Source organism: Plodia interpunctella, chromosome 16 (genome assembly GCF_027563975.2).
Source record: "Plodia interpunctella isolate USDA-ARS_2022_Savannah chromosome 16, ilPloInte3.2, whole genome shotgun sequence".
Taxonomy (NCBI): Eukaryota; Metazoa; Arthropoda; class Insecta; order Lepidoptera; family Pyralidae; genus Plodia; species Plodia interpunctella.
Genome location: NC_071309.1, coordinates 5094654 through 5119648, shown reverse-complemented (window position 1 = coordinate 5119648; position 24995 = coordinate 5094654). Strand labels below are relative to the sequence as shown.

The 24995-nt window shown below is 36.0% G+C and overlaps 2 protein-coding genes across 5 annotated transcripts; one reads left to right on the top strand and one right to left on the bottom strand.

The window, feature by feature from the left end:
• Positions 1 to 221: 221 nt before the first annotated feature.
• LOC128676273 (galectin-4-like) lies at positions 222 to 9123 on the top strand. Of its 4 annotated transcripts, none has more exons than XM_053756292.2 (8): positions 222 to 284; positions 548 to 697; positions 4580 to 4689; positions 5270 to 5416; positions 6169 to 6388; positions 6958 to 7082; positions 7416 to 7620; positions 7739 to 9123. In XM_053756292.2, the coding sequence occupies exons 2-8, from the start codon at positions 593 to 595 to the stop codon at positions 7925 to 7927; spliced, it is 1101 nt and encodes a 366-aa protein (XP_053612267.1). In that variant the 5' UTR covers positions 222 to 284; positions 548 to 592; the 3' UTR covers positions 7928 to 9123. The 4 variants fall into 4 exon arrangements, with proteins under 4 accessions (XP_053612267.1, XP_053612268.1, XP_053612266.1 ...); XM_053756293.1 differs by having other exon boundaries at positions 276 to 419; XM_053756291.1 differs by lacking the exons at positions 222 to 284; positions 548 to 697 and adding an exon at positions 1487 to 1775.
• A 610-nt stretch (positions 9124 to 9733) lies between these two features.
• Positions 9734 to 24686, bottom strand: LOC128676271 (signal-induced proliferation-associated 1-like protein 1). Its single transcript, XM_053756287.1, has 15 exons — positions 23684 to 24686; positions 21259 to 21492; positions 20593 to 20878; positions 19865 to 20465; positions 19559 to 19694; positions 19278 to 19396; positions 18642 to 18774; positions 17957 to 18124; positions 17431 to 17600; positions 17026 to 17185; positions 16454 to 16572; positions 15699 to 15965; positions 15295 to 15393; positions 14912 to 15049; positions 9734 to 14423 (listed from the first exon to the last, which is right to left on the bottom strand). The coding sequence occupies exons 1-15, from the start codon at positions 24333 to 24335 to the stop codon at positions 14313 to 14315; spliced, it is 3393 nt and encodes a 1130-aa protein (XP_053612262.1). The 5' UTR covers positions 24336 to 24686; the 3' UTR covers positions 9734 to 14312.
• Between the last annotated feature and the right edge of the window lie 309 nt (positions 24687 to 24995).

Below are 24995 nucleotides of genomic sequence, written 5' to 3'. Positions count from 1 at the left end.
TTCTACTTAGGTAACTATTTTCTGCAAATCAGTATTACCCACCTAAATTTCAGAAAAATAAATGTGTGACCTTTCTACTAGGTATTTTGTAAATTGTACTAGGATTCATCACTGAAGACGTCGATCAAAACCATTGATCAACAAAAAATATCAGGCGCAGTCCAACATATGAAGTCAACACATAAGTTAGATCTGCTATATTTTTAGGTTAGTCTGACAAAGATTATGGCGACGACAGAAAATCTCAATATATTTGTCCAATATCTGGTCAGCACAAAAAATGGGTAAATAATTTTTGTCACATATGGGCAACACTCGAAAACTACCGAGACACTTCTGACACTTTGTTTATCTTCAGTCTTTATCAGTGTTGAGTCAATTGTGAATAAAGTTTTTTTGTTATTGTTTACGGCAATGCGGTAAGTGGTAGTGTGAAATTATTCAGGGTTTTATAATTTTAAACTATTCGTTAGCTATATTTTTAATTGTAATTTTATTCTTTATTTCTATGTGCAGTAGTGCAATATTTCGTTGGATAACATTGCAGATGTCCACAGCATGGAAGTGAAACTTTATTAAGGTGACTACAGTTATGACATGTATGAGCTGTGTTAAAATGGACTATGGAGTTGAAGAGGGCAGTTTTCCTCGCGAATTTATTGAATACGACTTCGCTGAAGACGCATTAGAATTTGAGGTGGGTGATCCTCCCATATTTAAACTCATATTATCAGTCAGTTCGTCATCAAAGAGCAAACTTGTTTTATGAAGAGAATGTCGTAGCTATTATGCGCACTAACAATTTTGTCGTGTGTATCGATCTTTCAGAGCAAGTTACTTTATAGTAAGTTCGAAAACATGGTCTTGGATTGGATCTAAGGTGTATATAAAATATGTTGTATTTAATATCGTCAAGTTAGTAAGTAGGTATCCAAAAACACTGGAATAATTATTGTCCTTAGATTTTTAATATTATTTTTAATTATTTTTTTACGTATCAATTTACAGCTATTTATTTCAAAATATATAATTCCCCGTTTATGTCTTTATGGCCAAACTCACCAAAGATAAATCTATACGAAGCCCACACAATTTTATAAACAAGGCAATCTCTATTGCACTGGTCTTTTGTTCCTGAAATTTCTGACGGTGACTACAAACTGTACCTACCTCAGATCTAGAATTATTAAATAAAAAAAAATCTTCACCTTTTTTCACAGTTTACAAGTAATGTACACGTAAATATAGGTATATGAAAAAGTTAACTACCTACCTACAAGGAAAACCAATGAGGTGACATTTAAAATTTACACAAGTAGTACAAAAACATGGAAATGCAAACGCTTCTTTGTGGTTTAAAAGCTGGTGTGTGATGTAACCTAAATTTTTTTGTGTCTGATTCTGTCAGACTGCACGACAGAGAGGCCTTTACCTGTCGTTCGTTTTTATCGCCTGCGGTAATGGAGCATTGCAACACAAACATAACCCAGCTAGACGGGCAGTATCATTGAAGACTGAGGCTAGGTCGGTGCGCCGCGCGGTGGCGGCTCTCACCTCGAGTTAGCATTCGCGAAGCAGGATATTTTTGTAAAAATGCATTCGGAGAATCGCGCTAAAATTCGTAGTTTCGTTCTACTTTTTATCTAGCCTAGTGATTGTACGCAATGGTGTGTGGCGATCGACCGTGCGGCTGCGGCGCTTTTTGCCGGCGTTTGTTTTGCCGCGCGCAAGTGCCGGAAAGTAATGTCCAAGAAGAATCTGTGCCTGTTACTTTGGTAATTTAAAATATTTTAAAATATAAATATTAATTTTTAATTTATTAATTAACGACTGTGTGGAAAATAAAGTATCCTTTGTTTCGGTTTTTGAAAGGCACACATACTGTAGTACTTACAAAAAAAAACATACCTACTTAATCTTACTTAGGGTTGTTTGTGTAGTCATCTATACTTACGACATATGCTCAAAACTTTTGGAGCGTTTTAAGAAATTAATATTAGCTACGTACCTACTTAGGTACATACATAGGCACCATTCCTAATCATTACCACTTCTAATCATTCGGCATTCACAGAAAATTAACATTGATAGGTACCGCAATTATCATCTTTAAGAGCAAGGCAAGGCTCTTAGGTACTTGTCGATAGCACCACATTAGTTGTCTCTAAAATGGATACCAATTATGAACACAGCCAAAAACTATTGGGTTTACCTATAATGAGTTTTGTATACTGAACGATATGCAATAATGAGCGAAATAAACTGTGGAGTATATAAACCACACAAACGCCGACACATTTTATTTTGAGACGCGAAGGTCGGTTGATGTCACTGCAATAATTGGGATACCTCACGCACAAATTCGATTTCAGTGGCATAATATCACGCAACGAACCGACTACTCACTAAATAGGTATTTACCTGGACAACTAACTGAAATAGCATTGATAGGTACCTAATACAATCTCTGAGCTACAATCCGCGAGCTAAGAATTTAATCTACTGAAGATTCTCCGTCCTGGCCTATAATTAGATTAACTAAATGTCTAGCTTCTGGATTTAACACAATTTTGTTAAGACGCCTTGAAACGGTTCTAAGATGTACCTAGGTACTTATAAGCGATAAAACGTAGGAACCTAGGTACCTACTTATTACATTTTAGATCGAATTGCTTATCTGTGCACATTCTGTACCTATTTCTGATCTTAGATTTACTAAGAACATTGAAAACTCGTAGTTGCTTCCAAAGTTAATACGAGTATACCTACTTACTATATGTATACCAACCAAATCATATGATCATCATCATCATCATCATCATCTGCGCTGTTCTGAGCCATTCTTATCTAAGTAGTTGTTGCCAGCAATTTCCTTTGCATCGTCGTAATAATACCAAATCATATAGGTACCTAAAATAGTGTAAGTACCTACCTGACTTCTTCTCCCCAACCTACCTATTTAATATGAGCAATTAGCCTTTGGCTGACACACTGACCTACAGCAAGCGCCGATCCTGTTCTAGATAAGTTTACCAATTGAATACATTTCTTTTTATTTTTGTATAAAATTTATTCAGCATTTTTTAATAATATAGTGATTAAATAATGAACGAAATTAAGTACTTTAGGTCACGCAAAACCTTAGATATAGTAAGTACCTAGGGATTAGTAGTAATTATTTGTATATTTATTTATTTTATTACTGCTAAGAAATACAATTATTTAGAATTGATCTATTAAAAAATAACAAAATGAAACACAATCGCGTTTCATCTTAACGTTAAAATATGCTTTTCTTCGCCTGCCTGCCTACCCTACCAGTATTAAGTAAAAAAAAGATTTTCGCATACCTAGGTACTAAGTTGAATCAATAAGCTAGTACCAAAAAGGAATGGTTCTTTTATTCAGGGCATGACCATACTGACTATAATTATGTCTATCATGCCACACAGTTATCGAATGTCAGTCCAAAATGGTGTTGTTCGTGTAGCTACTGAATATTGATAGCATTTACTTTACGTATTTGGTTACATAGGTACTTTACTATGTAAAGATTTACACCCGTGCGATAGGCTAACATAAACTTATGTATTACTCATTGATGACATCATCGTTATAAACCATAAATTCAATGAATTATGTAGGTGCTATTTATGTACTAAGTGCATTTTTACATTCAAAGATGTTCGCTCGCGTGGGAATTTCGGGATTACAAGTAACCTATGAGTTATACGAGGTTCGGGATAAAATTGTTATACTTACCAGGTTATATACTACCCGTGTACCAAATTTCATAACAATCGCTCCAGTCGATTTTGCGTGAAACATCAACAAACATACATACACACGTAAGTCCTCACAAACTTTAACATTTTATAATATTATTAGGATATTGTAGGATAGGTAGGTACCTATCCTACAAATATCCTATATAGGTATCTATCCTACAAACATGTTAAAGTGTGTATAATAAAATTACGATATTAGCTTTACTTGCAGTAGGTATTGTAAGAAATTTTATTATGCAGTTTAGGTCACTCTGGAGTTCTTTGAATGACTAACAAACCATTTAGCCTTAAATGATCTGTGGAATGACCTGAATACAACTGACACGTGCTATAACCTGCCTAAATTGGTCTATGAATCATTGAACATAAGCAGAGATACGTTTGTGGAACAAATATTTTATTTATTCTTTATCGTCGCTGACCGTGGTTTGTGTTGTAAAATATGTTACATACTTCAGCCTATGTTTCAAAGTACCTTATCAGATGATGATATCAGTTTGGATGGATTGCGATCCATACATTATAATAATTAAAATAAACAATCTTTATTGCAGCCATAAATTGCTGAACATTATCACTGTCCCTGCACTACACTATCGGCTATGATCGCATGTTACCACGCGAGGAATATTTTACAATAATTACTATATTGTTAACTATATATTTTTATTATTATTAGAGAAAAATGTTCGTTGATTGGCCACGATCATTGCCGATGGTGGAGGAGCCGTTACTTAGGTCTTTACCTTCTAATCAGTGTGACTAAAAGCGGTAATTACTGTTCATTTCAGACGCAATTAGCTGAGGCCCGCGACGTAAAGTTTACGCAATCGCTATCGGAGCCCTTGGAAATAGGGTCTTATATCGTTTGCACCGGCACGCCTAGCGAAGACTTGCCTTGGTAAATATTCCTTGTTTGATTTTTTAGGTGATGGTATAGATACAAATTCCGTTTTCAGCCGTTCATTCGTTTCGTAGCCGTTCACCTTTTCCCATAAAATCGTTATTATAATAAATATATATATTGTAAATAGGACTAAAACTTTTGACGCATCTGACACAAATATAAATTATATTGAGTACACAACTTTTCTTAAAAGAAATATCGAAGAAGTCACACGCCAATATTTACATTGTAACCAGGCGATTTATGACACATGATTTATAGGATACATTTACAGGATGATTATCTTTCAAGTTGTCTGATTATTTTTTAAAATTATAATTTATCACTAGGCTTCGCTCTACCCATATCACTTTGGGGTATATTAAATAGATAACTGCGTAAAAGATTTCATTAAAGTTGGTCAAGCTACTTCGGAAGAGTATGGTAACTAAAACTATGACACGAGAGTTTTATATATTAGTTTGATTAAAAATTAAATTATTTATGTTTTGAATTGTGTATTTTTTTGCAATATAAGACATCATTTTGATTGTTTCAAGAAAAAAATAACTTTAAAAGGTTTTGACAATTTCAGGTTTGCCGTAAACATAGGTACTGGAGACCCGGAGAGCGGTCGCACAGATGTAGCAGTACATTTCAATATTCGTCTACCACAACACTACGTGGTGCGCAACACGCGCCGACACGACAAGTGGGGGCCGGAGGAGACCACGTCTTTTAGGTCAGAAATATTAAATGAATAAATTAATCACACGCGTTTGTGGACATATCACAATTTAAGTTAGACCCAAAGTAAGTTCCAGACTTCTGTTATAGGAGACTAAGTCAACTCTACTATATTTTATAACTTAAACATGAATAAACATCCAAGACCCAAGTTAATCTGAAAAAAAAAAGAATTTTCAAAAGAATGAAAGGTAAGTAGCCTTTAAGATTAGAAATGATACTGGCATAATCAGCACCTCCAGCCAGTGATAGGTTTAATTTTTATATATTTTTTTGTTTGAGTTCCTGTGATAATTTTCGTATGAATATTTCCCTATGTGTTATTACAAGTTTCATTTTACTCGTATATCTATAAAAGTGTTACCGAAATCCGTCCTGTAGATTTTGCGCGATTGAGTAACAAATACACATGCTGTCAAATCCTACCTATGTAGTTTTCATAAACTTTCATTACTTTTTTCTGACGACAGAAAATATCGAGAACACCTGCACTCTCAATCAATCAATTGAATTTTTCTAGTTCTGCAGAATACGGGAAAAGAATGCTGCTTTGTGTTGATTCCCTTTTTGAGTAGAATATTAACGTGGGCGAAGCCGCGGTCAAAAGTTAGTAAAATAGAACTAAAAGTGAGGTCCTGTAAAGTAAACATAGCAATATGGCGACATAGTCAGTAATAATAATAACATACTCGATAAGAAGAAGACTTGTACTACTTAATTTATTTTCATTCTGAAATATAATTTCAGAATATTCCCGTTCAAAACAGACCGTCCATTCACGATAGAAATACTAGTCGACGAGAAGGAAACACTCTGGGCGGTCGACGGGGAGTTCTACTGCAGATACGCGCATAGGAACCCCAGCCCCCTAGCGGCCACCTGGGTGCAAGTCAACGGAGTTCGCGACGCCGCGCTCAACATCTCCAAGACAGACACTTTCCCTGTTTTAGCGCCGCCCGCAGTTGAGGTGACATATTTACACTATAAGGAACACTGATAAGTTTTAAGTCAAAACATTCCATGCAAAGGTTCGCTGGAAGAAATCGCATTAGCGATAAGTCCGCCTTTGCACTCATTATGTTTGAATATCTTGTTGTAACTTATAACTCCTTTGTGAATGGTGCAATAAAGAGTTTATATATCTATTCAGAAAATAGACCTTCACAACCACATTTTCACTTAAAAATTTATATTACTCAGAAATATCTTAAAAACTACTGACATTTTGGAAGGACCACTACTGAGAAGAAATGCCGAAAAAAACTCCTTACCACCTACCAAGGCTATGTGGCGCTAGTCATCCTGTACATCTTCCATGATATGGAATGGTGCTATTCTAGGGTGGAACCACACGTCTTTTTTTCTTAATGAGTGTGTTATTGCTAACACTGGTGTCAGATTTAATTCAAGTCACCTAAAAACATCTGACATAAGTTTTATAAGACTACTTCTTGTCGGTGGAGCAACCTCTATTTACATCTATTTTCTGTCATCGATTAAACCTAAAAGTTGAATGATAACAATATATATAATCAGGTGCCTGTCCGGCCCTACTTGGGGGCGCCGCCGCAAGAAGACGAGCCGCAGTGGCACCACAACAATGTTGCTGCGACGCTTAAAAATGGTGTGCCAGAAGGACATCAAGTCGTCGTATGCGGAAGGTAAATAAACATTCTATATAGTCTGTCTACAAAGTGTAAAAAGTAAATCAAGTTATAATTAGTAGTATATTTGGCTGGCAACACTGGTTTATTAATCAATCACGATCGATCATTCGATTTGGTATTAAAATGATAAAAATTTAATTTATCAATCATTTTCTACTCCTTATGACGTGTTATTTGATTGAATGTGCAAATTTCTGGTCTGATTTGTTTGTTGTATATTATAGTCACATTCTTGTACTAAGATTCTTCGCGAGTTCTTAGTAGCTGTCTTCAGTTTATCTATAGCTTCATAAACTTTGACGTGATATTGTGAATGTCCATCGACAGATTAAGGCCGCTCCTCCACTCGTTCCACATAGAGTTGTCGGACGGCGTCCGCGAGTGGCCGCACCCGAATGTGCACGTGCACGCGAGCGTGCGCGCGCTGGAGGAGGCGCAGCGCCCGCGGCAGCTCGTGGTGCTCAACGCCTGGCGCGGCGGCTGGGGCGCCGAGCGGCGGCAGCGCTCCGCGCGTCTCGTGCCCGCCACGCAGGTTCATATTCATTTATTTTACTAGGAATGAAGCTGTGAAATTATTTTAACAAACCACAAATAATAAATACAAAGTTATGAATAAAGGCTTTTATTAAACACGGGTTATTCATTTTCAGAGCACATTCCGTATAGTCCGCGGTCCGAACGAGTGGTCGGTGTTCGCAGACGACGTCCTCATCGGAGAGCTGGAGTACCGCGCGGCGGCGAGCGGGGTCAGTGCCCTGCGGCTGCGCGGGGACTTGTATCCCGAACAGATATACGTGTGTCCCGTTTCCAACTCGCCGATAGAGGCCGATCGCTACTGAACGCCTGGTAGTACAACAACTACTATTTTTCTACGAAATAATTTTAAGATCGGTGTACACCGGACGTATTTACGGCGGCGCGTGCACAGCAAAATTGTATGTTTTATGCACGTGTTTACGCGCACGCACGGAATGCACGGGTGTTTCTACATTTTATTCTATCAAGAATCAGCAAATATTATATCAAATCACAAATAAAAGTAAATAAGAAAATCATATTAGTTTGTATTATAATTTAAGTAAGTATTAATTTTACTATTTTATAATTGAGAGGCAAGTCGAGATGAGCAAATACTACCCGTCAGAATGAATAAAATAAGGGGATAATGTAATAAATACCATCGTAAATTATTACACATTTAAAGCGCTATATACACACAAAAGCCGCCGACGCGCCGGAAATAAACAAAAAATACAGAAAAAAAGTACAAGGGTTCTAATTATTACAAAAGAATTCTGTAGACCCATCGTGAGAGGAGAGGTGGTTTACAGCGGAAGATTGGCGTGTGTATAAAATAATATAGAGTTAAATGAAATAAAATTTCCTATATTACGATTTTGAATAATGTGAATTTAAAATGAAGCGGACAAAAAGTTGGCAAGTGGATGGCACTGGTCTGTATTGTGCTTTATAGCCTGGCATAGAAAATAAATTATTCTAATATATATTCAGATTGTTATATTAAAAAACGCGCTGCTTCAGAAGAAATCACGCTTGCGCTCTATTAAAATATAATATATTAATCTTAGAGTAATATCTAGCTGGAGTAGATTAATATGCTAGCTGGATTTCAGACTGATATAGTTATCAAATCTAAAACTTCTAGAACAATAATTTAACTAGATATGTGATATAAAACAGATATTGTTAAGTAATATTATTTGAAATCGGCGAAATATTATAGCCCGCATTGAATTGGCAAATATCTTAGTAATGTATTAAACAATTTATGGTACGTAAAACTTAAACAAGTTTTCACAAGCAATTTATGAAGCAGTTCCTGTAACTTGATTTGGACCAAATGTATTTTGTTGGATTACATGTTTTTATAACTTTAGTTTGCTAAGTGTTTTGCAGCTGATTGTACTCGAATACGTATTATTGTTTTTAATAGATGTTTATAGTTTAAAGAGGTTAAATTTATATGCTTGTCGAGTCTATGACAGTGAAATAAATTATTTTGTTTTTTATGCTACATTTTAATTCTCACTTATTTTTTATATCTTATAATATGTTCTTGGCATGGGCTCTGTGTGAATGGGAATGTGTGTCCATTGTATTGCTAAATAATTATGTCGTAGAGACAGAAGGTTACTAACAAAATAATAATAGCCGAAAATATATGTTCTATATATACATCTTGGCAAGATAATTCAACCATACCTATCCACGGCAAGGTGCCGTCCCCACCCCCATGGAACTGTACGTCACAACTAAGGAATACAATATCGGGATCCCGCCCTTTCAGTGCCAGGATTACAATTTGTTTTCATTTACATTTGGTAATTAGTTTCATTGTCAGGATTTTTAGGATAAAACAATATATAGATTTTAAAAATGAATTGCGAAATCTAAATAGATACCACGAGAAATTACGATACGATTTTTCTATTGAAAACCTTTGCCACAAATTACTTAAAAGGTGGCCACCAAAATCCTTAGCGTAAGTTGTGACTACATTTTGTATAACTAAAAATTATTATCGAATAAAATAATTTATCAAATGTAGTATAAACTCTGGGGTATTTTTTTTGTTTTAGCTATAATAATATGAGCCGGAGGAAGTAAAAAAAAAATTAAACACATTTTTGTAAATACTTTAATTGGAATGTAAAATTAATTACACGAGTAAAAAATAATATTATACAGATATGCAATATAAAATAAGCGACGCATAGTATGGACTGGTATCAAGCAATAGATAATAAAATTTATGGTTTGTATTGATCAGTCATCAGAAAATCAAAACATATAGTATGGCATAAAAACACAGCAGATCATGACCATGCAGAGTGTAATGTGTTAGGAAAATATTTAGTAGCAAAAAGTAATACTAATGCATTTAGTTTATTTGGTTAACGTTTATGTCATAAGTTGAGCAACACTGATAAATCCTCGTCCATGATCTAATAGTTGTTCTGCAGAAACAAATAATTCATACATATCATGTGTGTATCCTGTCATCGCTCAGATCTGCGTATATGTCCATTAATTATAAAACCAAACAAAATGCATGAAGAACGGATTAACGAGTAATACCAATTTGGTAAGGTTTAAATTGTGGCAGACTGATTTAAAGACTGTATGGTAAGGAATCGATGGGTAAGTATGACAAAAGCAACAGTGTGCTAGTAAGTATTTATTATGAACAGCCGCAATATGCCCAACAAATACAATACTAATATTATATAGTAACGGGACTTAGCACGAACCTTTTTCATTTATTGTAACTGGAAAACGCTTGACTGACACACACTTTTAAACTAGAGCGGGTAGTGTGATTGCTGAAAAACTGCATCTACCACCATTTCAAGCCACAATTACCGTCTGGCTGTCTGTGATCGCGGTGATTGCAAGGTACCTTGTTGAAACATCAGCTACATTAAATAAAAAAAGTTCGTGCTAAGCAATATATATTATGTAGGCACAGTAATACCGTAAAACCACAGTCTTTGTTTAAATGCCTTAGTTTTCTGATTTACTAATTTAAAGTAGTTTGTAGGTAATGTATAACAATAAACCAGAATATTTTTGTAACATTTACAAAATACATCGCAAGCGCAGTGAAAGTAAAGTCTTGAACGATAACTGTCATTTGTATAAAAAAACTAAAGTAATTTAGGAGAAGTATATATGTCATGCTCAATAAATTAAATACAAGCCTTACGAAGCAATTAGCAGGAAAATAATAATTCTTCTAATAAGGCTTTGGTTTCCATAGAACAAGAGACAATATAATTTTGCCGGTGTAAGAACTGGCTCGTTGTTGACGTTTATTTTCCTACTATATTGACTAAAAAATAACATTAATAGGTACAGCGTTTGCGACATGAAAGGTTAGTAATAAAAAAAATGGAAGACTTTTTTATGTGCATGTTTCATAAGAACCCATATTATTTCAACAAGTTCAGATAGTCTATTATAAATTTAAACTTCGATTTAGTTAGACCCTTACACCGGTATGAAGAAATATCGGTATTATAATTACGGTATATTTATACCGAAAAGATGAATAACGATATAGCTTAACTGTATCATATAACAGATATGACATCATATCACAGATATCAGATATACCGATACCGACAGATATCGGTATTATAACGATATCTAGCGGCATTATTATAACGGTATTACAATTAAGGTATACCGATATATTTTATTTTAAGCGGTATTGAAATGCTATTGTAACCGATATGTAGCTATTTGATGCACTGATATTGAAATAAGAATAATATCGGCTTTCCGAATACCGATATAGATTACGTGGGTTCATGTCGATATTATTTTCTACCGGTATTTCAAGTTCTGTTCACTTAGTTCTTTTCTTAGTCAATATAGTCAAGGAAGTATCATGTGGCAGTTCCAACATATTGTCAACTAGTTTCACTATAATAAGCAAATCTTTATTCTAATAATATACTTTATCTAAGGTCATAAACTAATAAAGCTTTCGTTTTATGATGATTAAACCAATGTATATCAAAATCAATGGAATATTTACATTACGAACATAGTTAATATGTGTAATTGACCGTAAATATAGGCCATCGTCACAACAATAAATATACGCACCGATTGACAACAAAAACAAACTGAACTGAAACTGAACAAAAGGAAATTAAATATCGTCTCAATAAATAAAGGTCCCTAATTTAATATGCATGGAGTATAATCTTTTACGAGCATGTATGGGTTTACAGTAACTTCCCGATTTCTTGAATAATCTGGGGAAATTATGTACTGTGAGGGTAAATTCATTTCTGTTTTCAAATGTATTATTTTTTGTATCCCGCCAGGAGAGATCAGAGTCTCTATCAAAGTCTAATTGTAAGTAAAATTAATGTATGTGTTGAAAGTAGGTAAATCTCCTAAATGTTGACAACTAAATTACAGTGTATAATCTCAGTTGCATACAAAAACCTAGGTTATTGTTTGTGAATAATAGAAGCGAATGCCAGTTGGTGAGAAATTATAAATATAAATGTACTATTGTGGGAGATACGGCATAATGAATGATGTTTTGTCACTGTTATTCATTTATTTACTGTAAATCGTATAATTATACTCATGCATATTATGATATAATTTTGTTGCGCTTCGGTCTACACTTACTGTTATAATATTTGGCAGGTCTCATGTATGTTTATACAACATAACAACTATTCAATAAATCTTAATAATAAACTATAGCAGTACTTTAATTACGTTTTCAGTCATAGTCAAAAATATTATCCATACCCATACCTACATTTACAATCAATTCATTAATAACGACTTATATTATGCATAAATAAATACTTAAATTAATCCCGCAAAAATCGGTGTTATATTTTCAACTATAACTTTACGTCTTAGGCTAATTGGTGTTCACCTTACAGTATTCGTATTCTAGCATTTGATTACTAAGATATACATGAAAATGAAAAACAAAAATTCGGAGTTAAAACTTTAGGAGTGTAAATACATCCCAATGATCCGCATCGTACGTATCCGTCAAATGCAAATAAATACCTATATTGTATTTGAAAGACAAAATGAGAATTTATAATAAACGAAACATGGACTTTCGTTTTTTTTTTAATTCTCAAAATCAAGATTCTACACATATAAACAAGAGAAAAAAAAATGTTTGATCCGTATGATGCGAACCATAATAAACAAAAAAATAATCCTACGTATCATTAAACGAAATAACTCAAGTTATTTTAAAGCTAGAAATGTATATGGATTGAACCGGTGGATTCTTTACGTATAAATAATAAAAACTCAGCAAAACTTCTATTTCCAAAATATTAAATCACCAAAACTATTACATTTTTATTAGAAGGTAATTATATTTTTTGGTGTTTTATTATTTACTCAAAGACATATTTGAGTATTATAAGTATACATATTCTATATTTTAACGTCGCGTACAAATACAACAATATGCAAACTCAAACATTAACATCTAATAGAATAAAATATATTTTTATTCTACATTATAATAGTAATTAACAGTTGAATATTACATGTTCAACGTACAACGAAAAATACTCAAAAACAAATGCTCCGCACGAAGCACAGAAAAGGCACAAAATTCATAAGATATTGAGTATAATTTATTTATCACCTATTCATAAATACCTACTTGGAAACTTGCGAAAGGAAAATATGCGCGAAGACCTGTCGAGAATCTATATGGTATGCAGAAATAACCTGACTTTCATAATCGTTTATAATTTTAATATAAGCATGAAGAAAACACTGTTTTTAAAAATAAACAACTATTTTGCGACGGTCTTTTGCGCATATTACTTTTCAGCGAGATGAGTGAATATTCTTCACGAAGCACTTTTCCCAATCAAATTTGATCGGTTTTCAATGGATTATATAATAAAATTAAATCATTTATACTTTATTACTTAAGTATAAAAAGAGTAATTTCTTTTAATGAGAAAGAGAATAGATAGTTAATATAAACCACCAAAATATTATTTACCCGTGACTCGTATCAAGTTTTTGTCTAAAATATAATGTTACTGAACTTCTTACGTCCTTTATCAGCGATACCATAAGGTGCGCAGCTGTGTAATTTACCTATACGCAATGCGCGGCGGACAGTGAGATAAAACGTAAATACATTTACGTATAGATGCACATAGTATTTTAAATTTATTAGTTATTATCAAAGCATACTTGGAATAGTTTGACTATAATAAGTTACGTCACCCATTTTCATTGTCATGTTTTCTATAAATTATTTTATTTGATATTTCGAAAAAAAGTATCCGATTTTATTTGTTGAATAACCCTATTAGAGCGGCAATATCTTGCCATCATTAATTTATCTTTAGGAAGTGTATAGTTATAACTGTGTACGTTGTAACACATCATTATCGAAGTTTGCCAGCCATTAGGAGACAGAGTCCTAATTTGATTATTTCACTCTCTTCTTCTTCTTTTCGAGTGTGTTCATTGCTAACACTGGTGTCAGATTTTACTCAAGTCGCCAAAAAAAGTCAAGAAAATGATACCACTTTCTTGACAGCCCACATCATAAATTTATCTCAGTGTATGTTGTAACATCGCTCAGAGACAGCACTCTCATTTGATTTCTTAACTTTCTTGACAGACTTGTGTAGTGTTATCTATGTGTACGTTGTAAGTACGATAGACAGGTCACTGGCGGTCGACGGTGCGCTTGAGCCAGTGCGTGAACTGCCGCAGCTGCCACACCGCGCGCGCTGACTCCTCGCGGAGCCGCGCGTTGGTGCGCCGCAGCCGACGGACCTGACAGATATTACATTGATAAACTATATTACTACCTACTACTTATATAAGTGCTTGATTGTGGAGAAGACAATGGCAAACCGCACTTAACATTGGCAAGAAAAAAAAAACGTTATGTGTGCTTTTTATCAATATCTTTCAATATTATATGAATTTTAATATTATAAACGCGAAAGTAAGTTTGTTACTTCTTCACGCTCTATCTACTCAACAAATCTTTTTAAAATTTTATATACATGTAGTTTGAAGTATGGAGAAGCACACACATTTCATCACGGAAAAAAACCTGTTCCCGTGGATATTCACGCGGGCGAAGCCGCGGTTAAATACTGTTAAATAAAAAAATATGAACTAAATAAAGAATTAGGTAGATTACTAAAATGTAGACATAAATGAAAAGTATATAAAATGTTGGTGCTAATGTCGATTGGGTCAGCCTTAAAAATTAAGTCCGCTGCTAAATATATAAAAAATAAGTAGTATATTACCTCGTCTTGCAGTTGGTCGCGCTGCCGCTGAGCGCTGCCGGCCTCCGCCTGCAGCGCGGACACGCGCGCGGCGAGCCCGCAGCTGCAGTCGCTGCTGCCCAAGGATGTTGTGGAACTGTCGTTGTTCGTATCCGTACTCTAAAATTATAAAAAAATGCTTTTTCGCTATGGATTCCAAATTAAATAATTATATACCAGTGTCTATTGCTTACTTACTTATGTAAACAAAATCCTATTGATACTTAAGGTTCAAACATCCTAAATATTTAAATATTACAAAGTCACCGGGATTGTCTGTCCATAATAAACTCAAAATTAGAAGAGGTAATATATATTTGAAAGAAAAAAGATATATTTGAAATAAAAAGTTGAATGAATCTTACAGGTATATCCGGCCAAGAACTGTGCAGTGATTCAGTGGCTATTGTGTCCAGAGATGGTTCGGTGTTATCAATGGATGGATACTGATGTTCTTCGCAAATCTAAAAAATATTAAGAGATATTGATATGATATTTGTTATGGAAAGGTGAATTATTTTAGGCAATGAGTTACAAAAATACTAATCATATGGTTTAATATAATAAAAAATATTAAAATCTATCTTTGATGCAAAACAGCAAAAGTTTGGTATCACCAAACGTTTGCTGTACAAAAGTATTTGCACGCTTGATAATATAGACGTGAATTTCTGAGTATTTATTATTCATAAATTTATTGGTCTTTCAAGCAAAAACTACTAGTTAGATTTCGATGAAAGAAATTAACTATTTCAGAATCTTAGCCAACCTGCAGCATAGCTCTTGTGGCCGTATGCACAAGTGTGGCCCAGTCCAAGGCGCCGGCGTCCGGCAGCGGCAACGGAGGCGTGCGGCTCATCGCAGGCGCTACGCTCGTAGCCACGCTCGTAGCCGCTGTGCTCGTAGGCGCTACGCTCGTAGGTGTGGTCGTAGATGCTACGCTTGGCGAAGTGGGCGTATTGGCTACGACTGTACTCGCGACGCTGTTTGAGCGTCCGTCCCCAAGTTCCGCATCCATTAGACGCATCAGTTCCTCCTGAGAAAAGTACATTGTAATGAACCTGTATTATAGTTTAGATGATGAAGATATGACTCATTTCATTATAATAATAATGTATACTTAAGTTTTATAAAAAATAAAGGAGGGCGCGCGTCTTAGTCCAATGTGCACGTAAAACGCACTTTGTGAGAGTGAGACCTGAGATTGTCTCAGGTTCTTTTCAATGCTTTATATCCTATAATGTAATTATGTGTATAAATTTATGTACAACACGCCGATTTACCACATTAAAATTAAAAGCATGCACAGTAAAAGTATCATTAGACTATCATACTTTTTGATCAAATCATGTATTTTAGGGATAAAAAGGTATATATTTATGAAAAGATCGATTTTTATGAAAAGTCGAGCGTGAATAACCAACACACAAACGTTCGCCGTTATAATATCAGTGGGATGGGAAGGGATAAAGAGAGCGCAAACAAAAAAAAAAAACAAACATATATAAACGAGAGACGAGTTACCGTGAGCGAGCTAGTGTTGGCGGAGGCCCGCTTGTGGCGCGCGTTGTGCCTGAGAGCGGGCGAGCGGCGACGCAGCGCCTCCGCGCCCGGCGACTGCCGCGCGCTGCGACCCGACCCACCTCAACGACAAACACACACACACGCTCTCATTACTATATTCGCTTACTCACTCCCGTGACAATTTCGCTATAAAAAGTACCTTATGTGTTGTTCCACCAGTTTATCAAATTTCATAACAATCCGTCGAGTAGATTTTGTGTGAAAAATTAACAACACACATAAACCCTCGCAAACTTTAGCGTTCATAATATTAGTAAGGGTTAGTTTTGAAGCGGCGGGCCACTATCGCTTCAAAATTGACTGTAATCGAAAGGTTTTAGATTCTTTTTTTTACATTTATGTAATAAAAGAACAATTTATTGACAAATGTCGACAGGGGCGCCATAGCATTTTCGAAATACCTTATTTTAAATTAAATATATACCTACTAACTTGGTTTTCTAATGAAATGAATATTGAATTGAACACAAACTCAGCTGTTGGTTGTCTTAAAAAAAATAATAGAAACTAACCGGTGCCGTAACCCGAGGAGTCAGACCTTGGGGGTGAATGACCGCTGTGCGCGCGGCGCGCACGCGCAGGTTGTTGCGCGTCGGCGCGCGCGGCCGCCACGCTGTCCTCCGCGGCGCACGCGCACGAGCAGCGACCGCTACTCGCGAACGTTAGTGTCACCTGCAATACACCAAGAGTGTGAGTCTAAATCCTTACATATTATAAAAGTACTGTATGCGATAAACTCAAAAACTATCGGGCGGGTTTTTGAACAGTTTTTACATAAAGATGTGGGATTCCCGAGGAAATTTAAGGTGTATAATTTATTATGGTCTTATCGAAGCGAAGGCGGGATGTGCCGTTAGTTTATATAAAAAGAAAACAGTGTTGTCCAGTCCCGCCCCCGCCCCCCGCAGCATGCTGACCGTGACGGGCGCGGAGGTCTTCAGCAGGTCCACGAGCTGGTCGTGGTGCAGCGCCACCACAGCCGCGCGACACACCTCCAGCAGCCGCGCGCCGCGTCGCACGCCTGCGCGCGCCGCCGCGCCGCCGCTCTCCACCGCCGTCACCAGCCCGTCCGGCTGCACGTGGAAACCTGACAAACGTACACAAACTGTAACAACACCACAATGGACCGACCACCTGGCTATCGTCGGGAGGAGTGAGAAAGGCGTACCACTCCCATCCCGACTCGACGAACCGAGGGCTTTAACTTTTGGAAAATAAAATTTCTAACTAAGCTGTGCATGTGAAAATCACATATTTAATGTTTTATTAATCAATATTTGATAATTTTTAACAAAGGAACATATTCTGAGAGATTCGAGGTTCAAAGACAACAAAAAAGAACTTGATGTTGTGACGATGTACTACAAAAACAATGAATGAGTGACAAAGGCATTTTCTATTGAACAATTGAAGCGTAGCTGCAACGAGCGCAGTGCCGCATACCTAGCTGATGCGAGGCGCTGCGCTCGAGCGCGAGCTCGGCCAGCTGCTGCGCGAGCGGCGGCGCCACGGCCGCCAGCCGCCGCAGCAGCGCCTCGCACGACCCGCGCACGCGCACGCTCTCCCCCAGGTGGTAGTATATGCGCGTCCAGCCGCCGCTTACCACCCAACCTATCAACACATGTTCATATTCGTTAGGATTATCACACGTAGATCAAATTATGGTGATATTATGAAGTGGTGTGCTGGACCAAAATAATGCTCTGTCGCGTCTGCTGAAAGATATGTCTTTAGAAATAAGCAGAACATAATCAAGAAAGAAATACTCTGCGTCAAACTCTAGTGACAAAAACAAGTGTTAGATTTCTTATATCTTGACAACTAATAGGCAACAATAGTATTTCTAAAGATAACGTCAGGAGGTAACTGGTCATAAAATAAGAGCCAAATTTTAATTTTATTTTTACGTGAACCACACTCATAGCTTATCAAATGATTCGCCTGGAGGACTAACTATTGGTAATGCCATTTAGCTTACAAGCCCATACATAATTTCAAATATTTTGCTCTCAATATGGTCAATCAAATCGGTTGCCCTAGAACATTTAGCTTCCAAACCTCCTGCTCTGAAAAGGAGAATGCAAACGAGAATACAATGAGAGAAGTTTAGCTATAAAACATATGTTACCCAGCAGCGAGGATGTGGGCACGACCAGGATGATCTGGCGCGAGCTGTGCTCCAGCAGCACGATGGTGTCCGCGGACACGCCCATCATGCAGTCCAACAGTAGCCCGCCGGCGCCTTCGTCTTGCACGTGGACCTACAATGATATTTAATGTTTATGACTACAGGTGCTAATGCCGGTCAATATACTTTTTGGATATTAGCATGTTCAGCAATTGACTTCTTGTGGCTGAGATGATGATGGTGATTTATTCAAGCAAGTCTAATAAAATAATCTCATTTACTTTAGACTTACGTCTATAATTTCACATTAGCACTTGGTGGAAATAAAATCAGTGTACGTTTAGCACACTACAGGTTTAGTTGGATTTAATCTACTCAGAGTTATCCCAATTAGCCGTGAAAGCATGTATGATTGCCCGCAGTTCCGCCATATCGTGAGCAAGTCTTACATTTTTTTGTAATTTGGAATAGATATAGTCAATGACGCGAGATCAAACCAGCGCCTCGTGTTATTAAAGTATTGGAAATATAATCAAAAATTAGCCGTGAAAGCGTAACAGACAAATTTTAAGCATTTACAATTTGGTATATACTATATATGATGGGTATGGAAGTATGGATTTGGTATAGACTTACATGAAAACATAAAGCTCCGCCAACTAACACATCATTGTGGCAGTTATCCACACGAGGCAGCACTGAGGAGTTGCCCGAATTGCTCGTGCTTTTCAGAGCAAATACTGATGAAAATAAAGCTGAAATTGACTAAAATATATTAGTTAAAAATAACACATGAAATTCTTATATCTATCTTTTTACATTTTTTTTACTGAATTACTGTAAATTACCTAAAATGTGAAAATCTTCTAAGCTGATATAAAGGAAAGCATATACGTAATTATTGTTGCGTAACTTACAAAATTTCTGTCCAGTTTCGACCGTTGTGGCAGTGACATAATTTTTTGCTAAGTCTTTCAAATATTCTTGTCTTGTTCGAGTCGCCATTGTGCTGAACTTTGGAGACTGAATAGCTGCATTTTCTCCGTTTATGACCTTGAAGAAAGGAATACCTCATAATCGTCGTGTAAGTATATAAATACTATTATATGTACTAATGTTGAATAAAGAAATTTAATAATTTTTTGTAAATGAAGATATTTTTTATGTAGCAAAATGTATTCAATCATTACACGTCTCTATGGTTTGTCCTGACATCAACTCACCTTACTCAATAACAAATCCGTGAACACTTCTCCTTTAGGATACACAGCACCATCTTTGATCGGAGGTCCGAATAAAGGCACTTCTTTAGCGCGGCTCACTGCTATACTGTAATGTGTGTTCTCTGTGCACGGATCAATCGCTCGCACTACGACGAAAACGTGCTGGAATTGTGATCGAATGTTCCTCGGAGTAAATGGAGCCGCACCCGGCTCTTGGAACACTATAGTTACTATGTCATTTCCTATATGTCGCTTCCGTAACAACTGCTGCCTATTGTTCGGTGTGTACGGCAACATAGTTGAAACATGAAACATAATTTCGCAGTCTTGATGTGTCGTGTACACAGAGTATAAACCCGTTGAATCTGTTCTGTTATCCAGCCCAGCTTTGTACTTATCAAATTCTTTTAACCGCACTGTCTGGCCAAGCATTTGAAGGAATTCAACAAAAGCAGGACCCGCTTCTTGGTTGTTATACATTTCTTCTTCTGTTGACTGACCGCTCTTGCAATACATCACTCCGACTTTGTAATGCCTCGTTATACATTGTTCGTCAAGACGTAAGAGTTGATCTTCAGCACCACCATTATTAATACCCAGTCTGCAAGATAATTAAAACTATGTTACAAAAATAAAGATAAAAACCACATGGTTATTATCTAGAGTTTTTATTAATTAATAATAATGCATTCTATATGACCATATTCATTATAATAAATAATACTCACTTCAAACAGCTGTATTGTAACTCTGGCGCGACATATTCCAACACCTCTTTCGTGTTATAAGTAGCGCTGTTGTTGCTAGGCTTGGCGGTGGGCAGGGCGTCTTCAAGCAAGGACCCTCGCAAAGTGATCAGCTCAGACGTGCGTATTATTAGTCTGTACTGCCACGCGAGTTGAGACGCGGGCGCAGAGACATCGCCGCCACCGCGCCGCAACTCCACCCGCTCTTTCTTGATGGAAACTGCTATTGGCCCGAGGTTCTCGTCCATGCCGAACCAGTTCTGGTGTGCTGTAGGGTTACAAAAGCAAAATTGATTATATTAGCACATTGGCCTCTAACTTTGTGCATTATTCAAGTTGCGTGATTTTAAATATCGTCCAAATCACTTTGTCCATGACATATATGTAAATAGTACTTATTTGTCAACGAAAAAGAAAGTACCTATGAACTTGAAATGTGTAAGACTAAGAAAGTAATGTTGAACATAGTATATGAGGCAGGACATTTGCTACGCATCGCGTAGCGCTATAATAATAACAAGGCCCAGTATATAATGATCAATGCATGCGTGTTTGATACGTTTTTCTACACACTTGAAGTCAACATTTGTGACGTAAAAGTCTAATAAAACACAACCTGAACAATTTTATCAAGTGTGAAGTACTTACGTTGGTTATAAAAATAATTTCTATAGTACAAGGCTCCTAGGTCTTGACTTTCCACTGGCAAGGGTGTCAATGATCTCCCGAAGGGGCATCCATTCCTCCAGTGAGTGTGACCAGGAGGAAACTCCAGCACTGAGATGCCATAAGCTGCTCGGGGTCTGTGCCAACCACCAGATTGACCCGGTATTGCCCCTCGAGCAGTTCGCCAGCATAAGGCTACACATCTCTCTTCTTCACCTACAATGTTTCACAAAAATAAATTATAATAAGCACATTATGTTATAAATAATATATTACGAAAGAGTTTATACATGAGAGAACTTGTAATGTCTTTTATCTTCTTTTACAATTCACAAACAGGAATGTGATAATAAATTCTCATAAATAACATGATATTTATAAGCCTAAGTCCTTGATCAGTAGTCAAAGTAAGAGTACAACAAACATATTTACTTATATTAACTTCATAAATGAAACAAATTGAGCTCAATGGAATGAATCTATACCATAAGTATTTTTTATCAAGCCAGTATAAACCTTAAGGTAAAGTGTTAAGTAATGATTTAATTAAATGTACTAGTTATTTACTATTTAATAATTCAGTCGATTGTATCATGCCAAGCTTGAGCGAGTATAAATCTGAAGTAGGTAATTGATGGCATTAATTAAAATAGCATTCAAAGACTGAGTAACATGAATGTAGTGTAGATGTCGAGTAATGATAACTAGTTATGTGGATTAGATTACTTTCTCCATTTTGTACTAATCCAAAATGATTTATGATTGGCAAAATATATAACTACTTTACTACAAACTTCCTTCAAAAGATGATTGATTTGAAATGTGATGGATATTATTTTATGCAATGTTTATTATATTTTCAAAGAAAATAATTTCATTTTAAAAAAAATGTTTTATTCAATTTCATCACAACAATGAAAGCAGTGAGCTTAAATTGTTGTAAAATACTGTGTGTGGAGTTATTTTCTAGGTGATTGAACATCAATTGATTTCATGTATGGAAATATGGACCCAGAGTAAATTTATTGATATTTAGAAATTAGCTTTCTAGAGTATTATAACTGACATCAGTATGAGTATGAGTATTATAACTGACATCAGTGACACTGGGAGAGACTTACTTCTAGCAATGCACTGCTATATGGTCTGATGCTGATGCTGTTTAAAGTCTCAAAAATGATAGGAGAGTACCAATAACAAATAAATCAATTAATTAATGATAATGGAACAATTTTCCCAAATGGAATTGTGTGAGATCAGTATTTCTGTGTTTCCACCTGATTTACATAAAAGTGACACAATGGTGGCCACCTATGTAAACACATACTGAATATCAATGGAAATTATAATATGATTTTCTCATCCTAAATATTGTAGGGCATTTTGAATATCCAACAAAACCATGAAAAACTTTCCTGTATTTTGTCAGATGTAAAAAAAAAATAATTCAAATTCTATCTCCAATTTTTTATGGTGTGAACTGACTTCATAGGCAAACACATTTGAGACAAAAAACATTTTTTTAAATATATATACATTATATATATTTTCATTTAGAACACCTGTTTTTAAAATTAGAAAGGATAACAAGCCTAATAATTGAGAGTGTCATTGTATTTATCAATGACCATTAGATACTTTTTATCAAAGCCACATATAAAAGATATCAGACAAGTACCTATATATAATGATCATAAAAATATTGAATTACTTATCACTGCCATTTTTTAGCACCTTCATAACTAGACTAACTAGACTATTGCTTGATTATTCAAAAAGTATATTAAAGAAATTAAGTAAGGAACATTTTTTAACCTATTTGAATCCCTCAGCTTGGCAAAGATCTCCCCAACTCCTTCCAAGCCTTTCTAGTTATCTGATGCCAAATGCTGAGCATTTGTTCTTAAAGTTTTGCAGATCAAAACAACTTGCAAAAAACAAAAACTGAAATACTTTTAGTACAAGAACTGCATGAAGTAAAGATTATTTATCTATTTAAAGTTTTTTGCACTAAAGTATATGGCATGAGTAGGATTTGAACCTGGAACTTTTCAGTCCATGAGCAACACCACTACCACATTAACTAGGAACTATGATCACCCGGCAATCATATTGTTATACTGGCATTCTTATCTCCATGCTCCATGTGTTAAACAACAGTAATTTTAAAATAATAATGGCGAATATATATGTAATACTTATACCTATTTGATTAACAGATAGAAAAATCTATGCTTCAGACGCCACCACTATTTCAATTTTTGTACCACAAAAAGTTTTGTGTTAGCTGTCATATCTACATTCCTACCAAATTCTATGCCGTATAGGAATATTTTCTAACCAACATTTTTATGTAGTATAGGTACATAAAGTTGGTTTAAAGATTAATACTAGTAGCACTACTTACCACCAAGTTCATTTCTGAAGAATGGACAACTTTCAAGTAGTTCATTTGAACGGCCATCCCCCATGTCAGGTACAGTTCTCACAGAATCTTCGCCAGGCGTGACACCTCGCGTTGCCAAAGCGGCTGCTGATGCTCCAGTTGTTGTGTTTCTCCGACGGCTTAATAACTCTCCACGGATCTCAGCTGCATAACTCAAGTTTGCCATGAGTGACTGGCAATCATAATGTGCAAATTGTTTCCTTTTAGATATCTCTGCTTCCACCACCGATAGCGCCTTATCATCGAATGTATGCCGGGACAGAGCAGGTACGGCACTGCCCCATAGTTTGTTTAATTTTAGCCTTGGTTTAGGACTGGCACTGGCCCGAGGTGTTGGGCCGTCAGCATGATCACTGTTAAGCATGTCTGAGAGCCGATCTGTCCGCGATAGGCCCGGACTTTTGTCTGGAGCAGACACACCATTGTAATTATGCACCATGATTGATAACCGTTCATTTGAAGCTCCTCCAATCACGTCGATGGAGCCGTGGCTACCATATTCTCTACGGAGACCATTACCAGACGGATGGTCGCCGTATATTAGGTCTAGGCTCGAGTTACTGCGGTACATCACATCTCTGGTTTCCTTCCTTGTATGATTCGGAGTATACATGGCATTGTATTTGATTTCAACAGATATTCATCATATTGATTTGTCCTTTAAACTCTTAGGGGCAAATATAGGGTTCTAATCGTTTAAACTGTATGCAAATTATATATTTACTATTGACTCTGGGTAAAATGCCACTATCTCGTAAACGAGACTACTAAAACAGTTTTTACTACGTAGTATGTCACATCCAAATTTGAGCACTTTAATTTAAAATTTGAATAACAAAAACAAAGTACACATTTGTTTTCCGCCGAATAACATGAGTAAGAAAAAGAGAAAATACAAGTAAATAATTTTGCAAACTACAAAGTCAATCAACCACAGAGTCCGCGACAAAAGTAAAATAAAACAATGCTGCCAACCGTTCCATTGCCATTTGCCATTGCTGTCATTTTTACTCGTTAAAAAGAGGGTTAGCAAAGACATCGAGTGACGAACCAAGCGAAAAGAAGTTCCATTTACATTAATACTTCCGTGTGAATGGGTGGGACCACGAGTCAAAAATCTATACCACAGATATAAAAACATTTGTAAATCTGTGTGTTATACTCAACATGTAGGGAATACGTGGGTCATACAATTATTTATACCATGGAATTAGTAGGTACTCCGTCGAGTACCTACTAATTCCATGTTTATATTGTTAAATTGAAGCAGAGT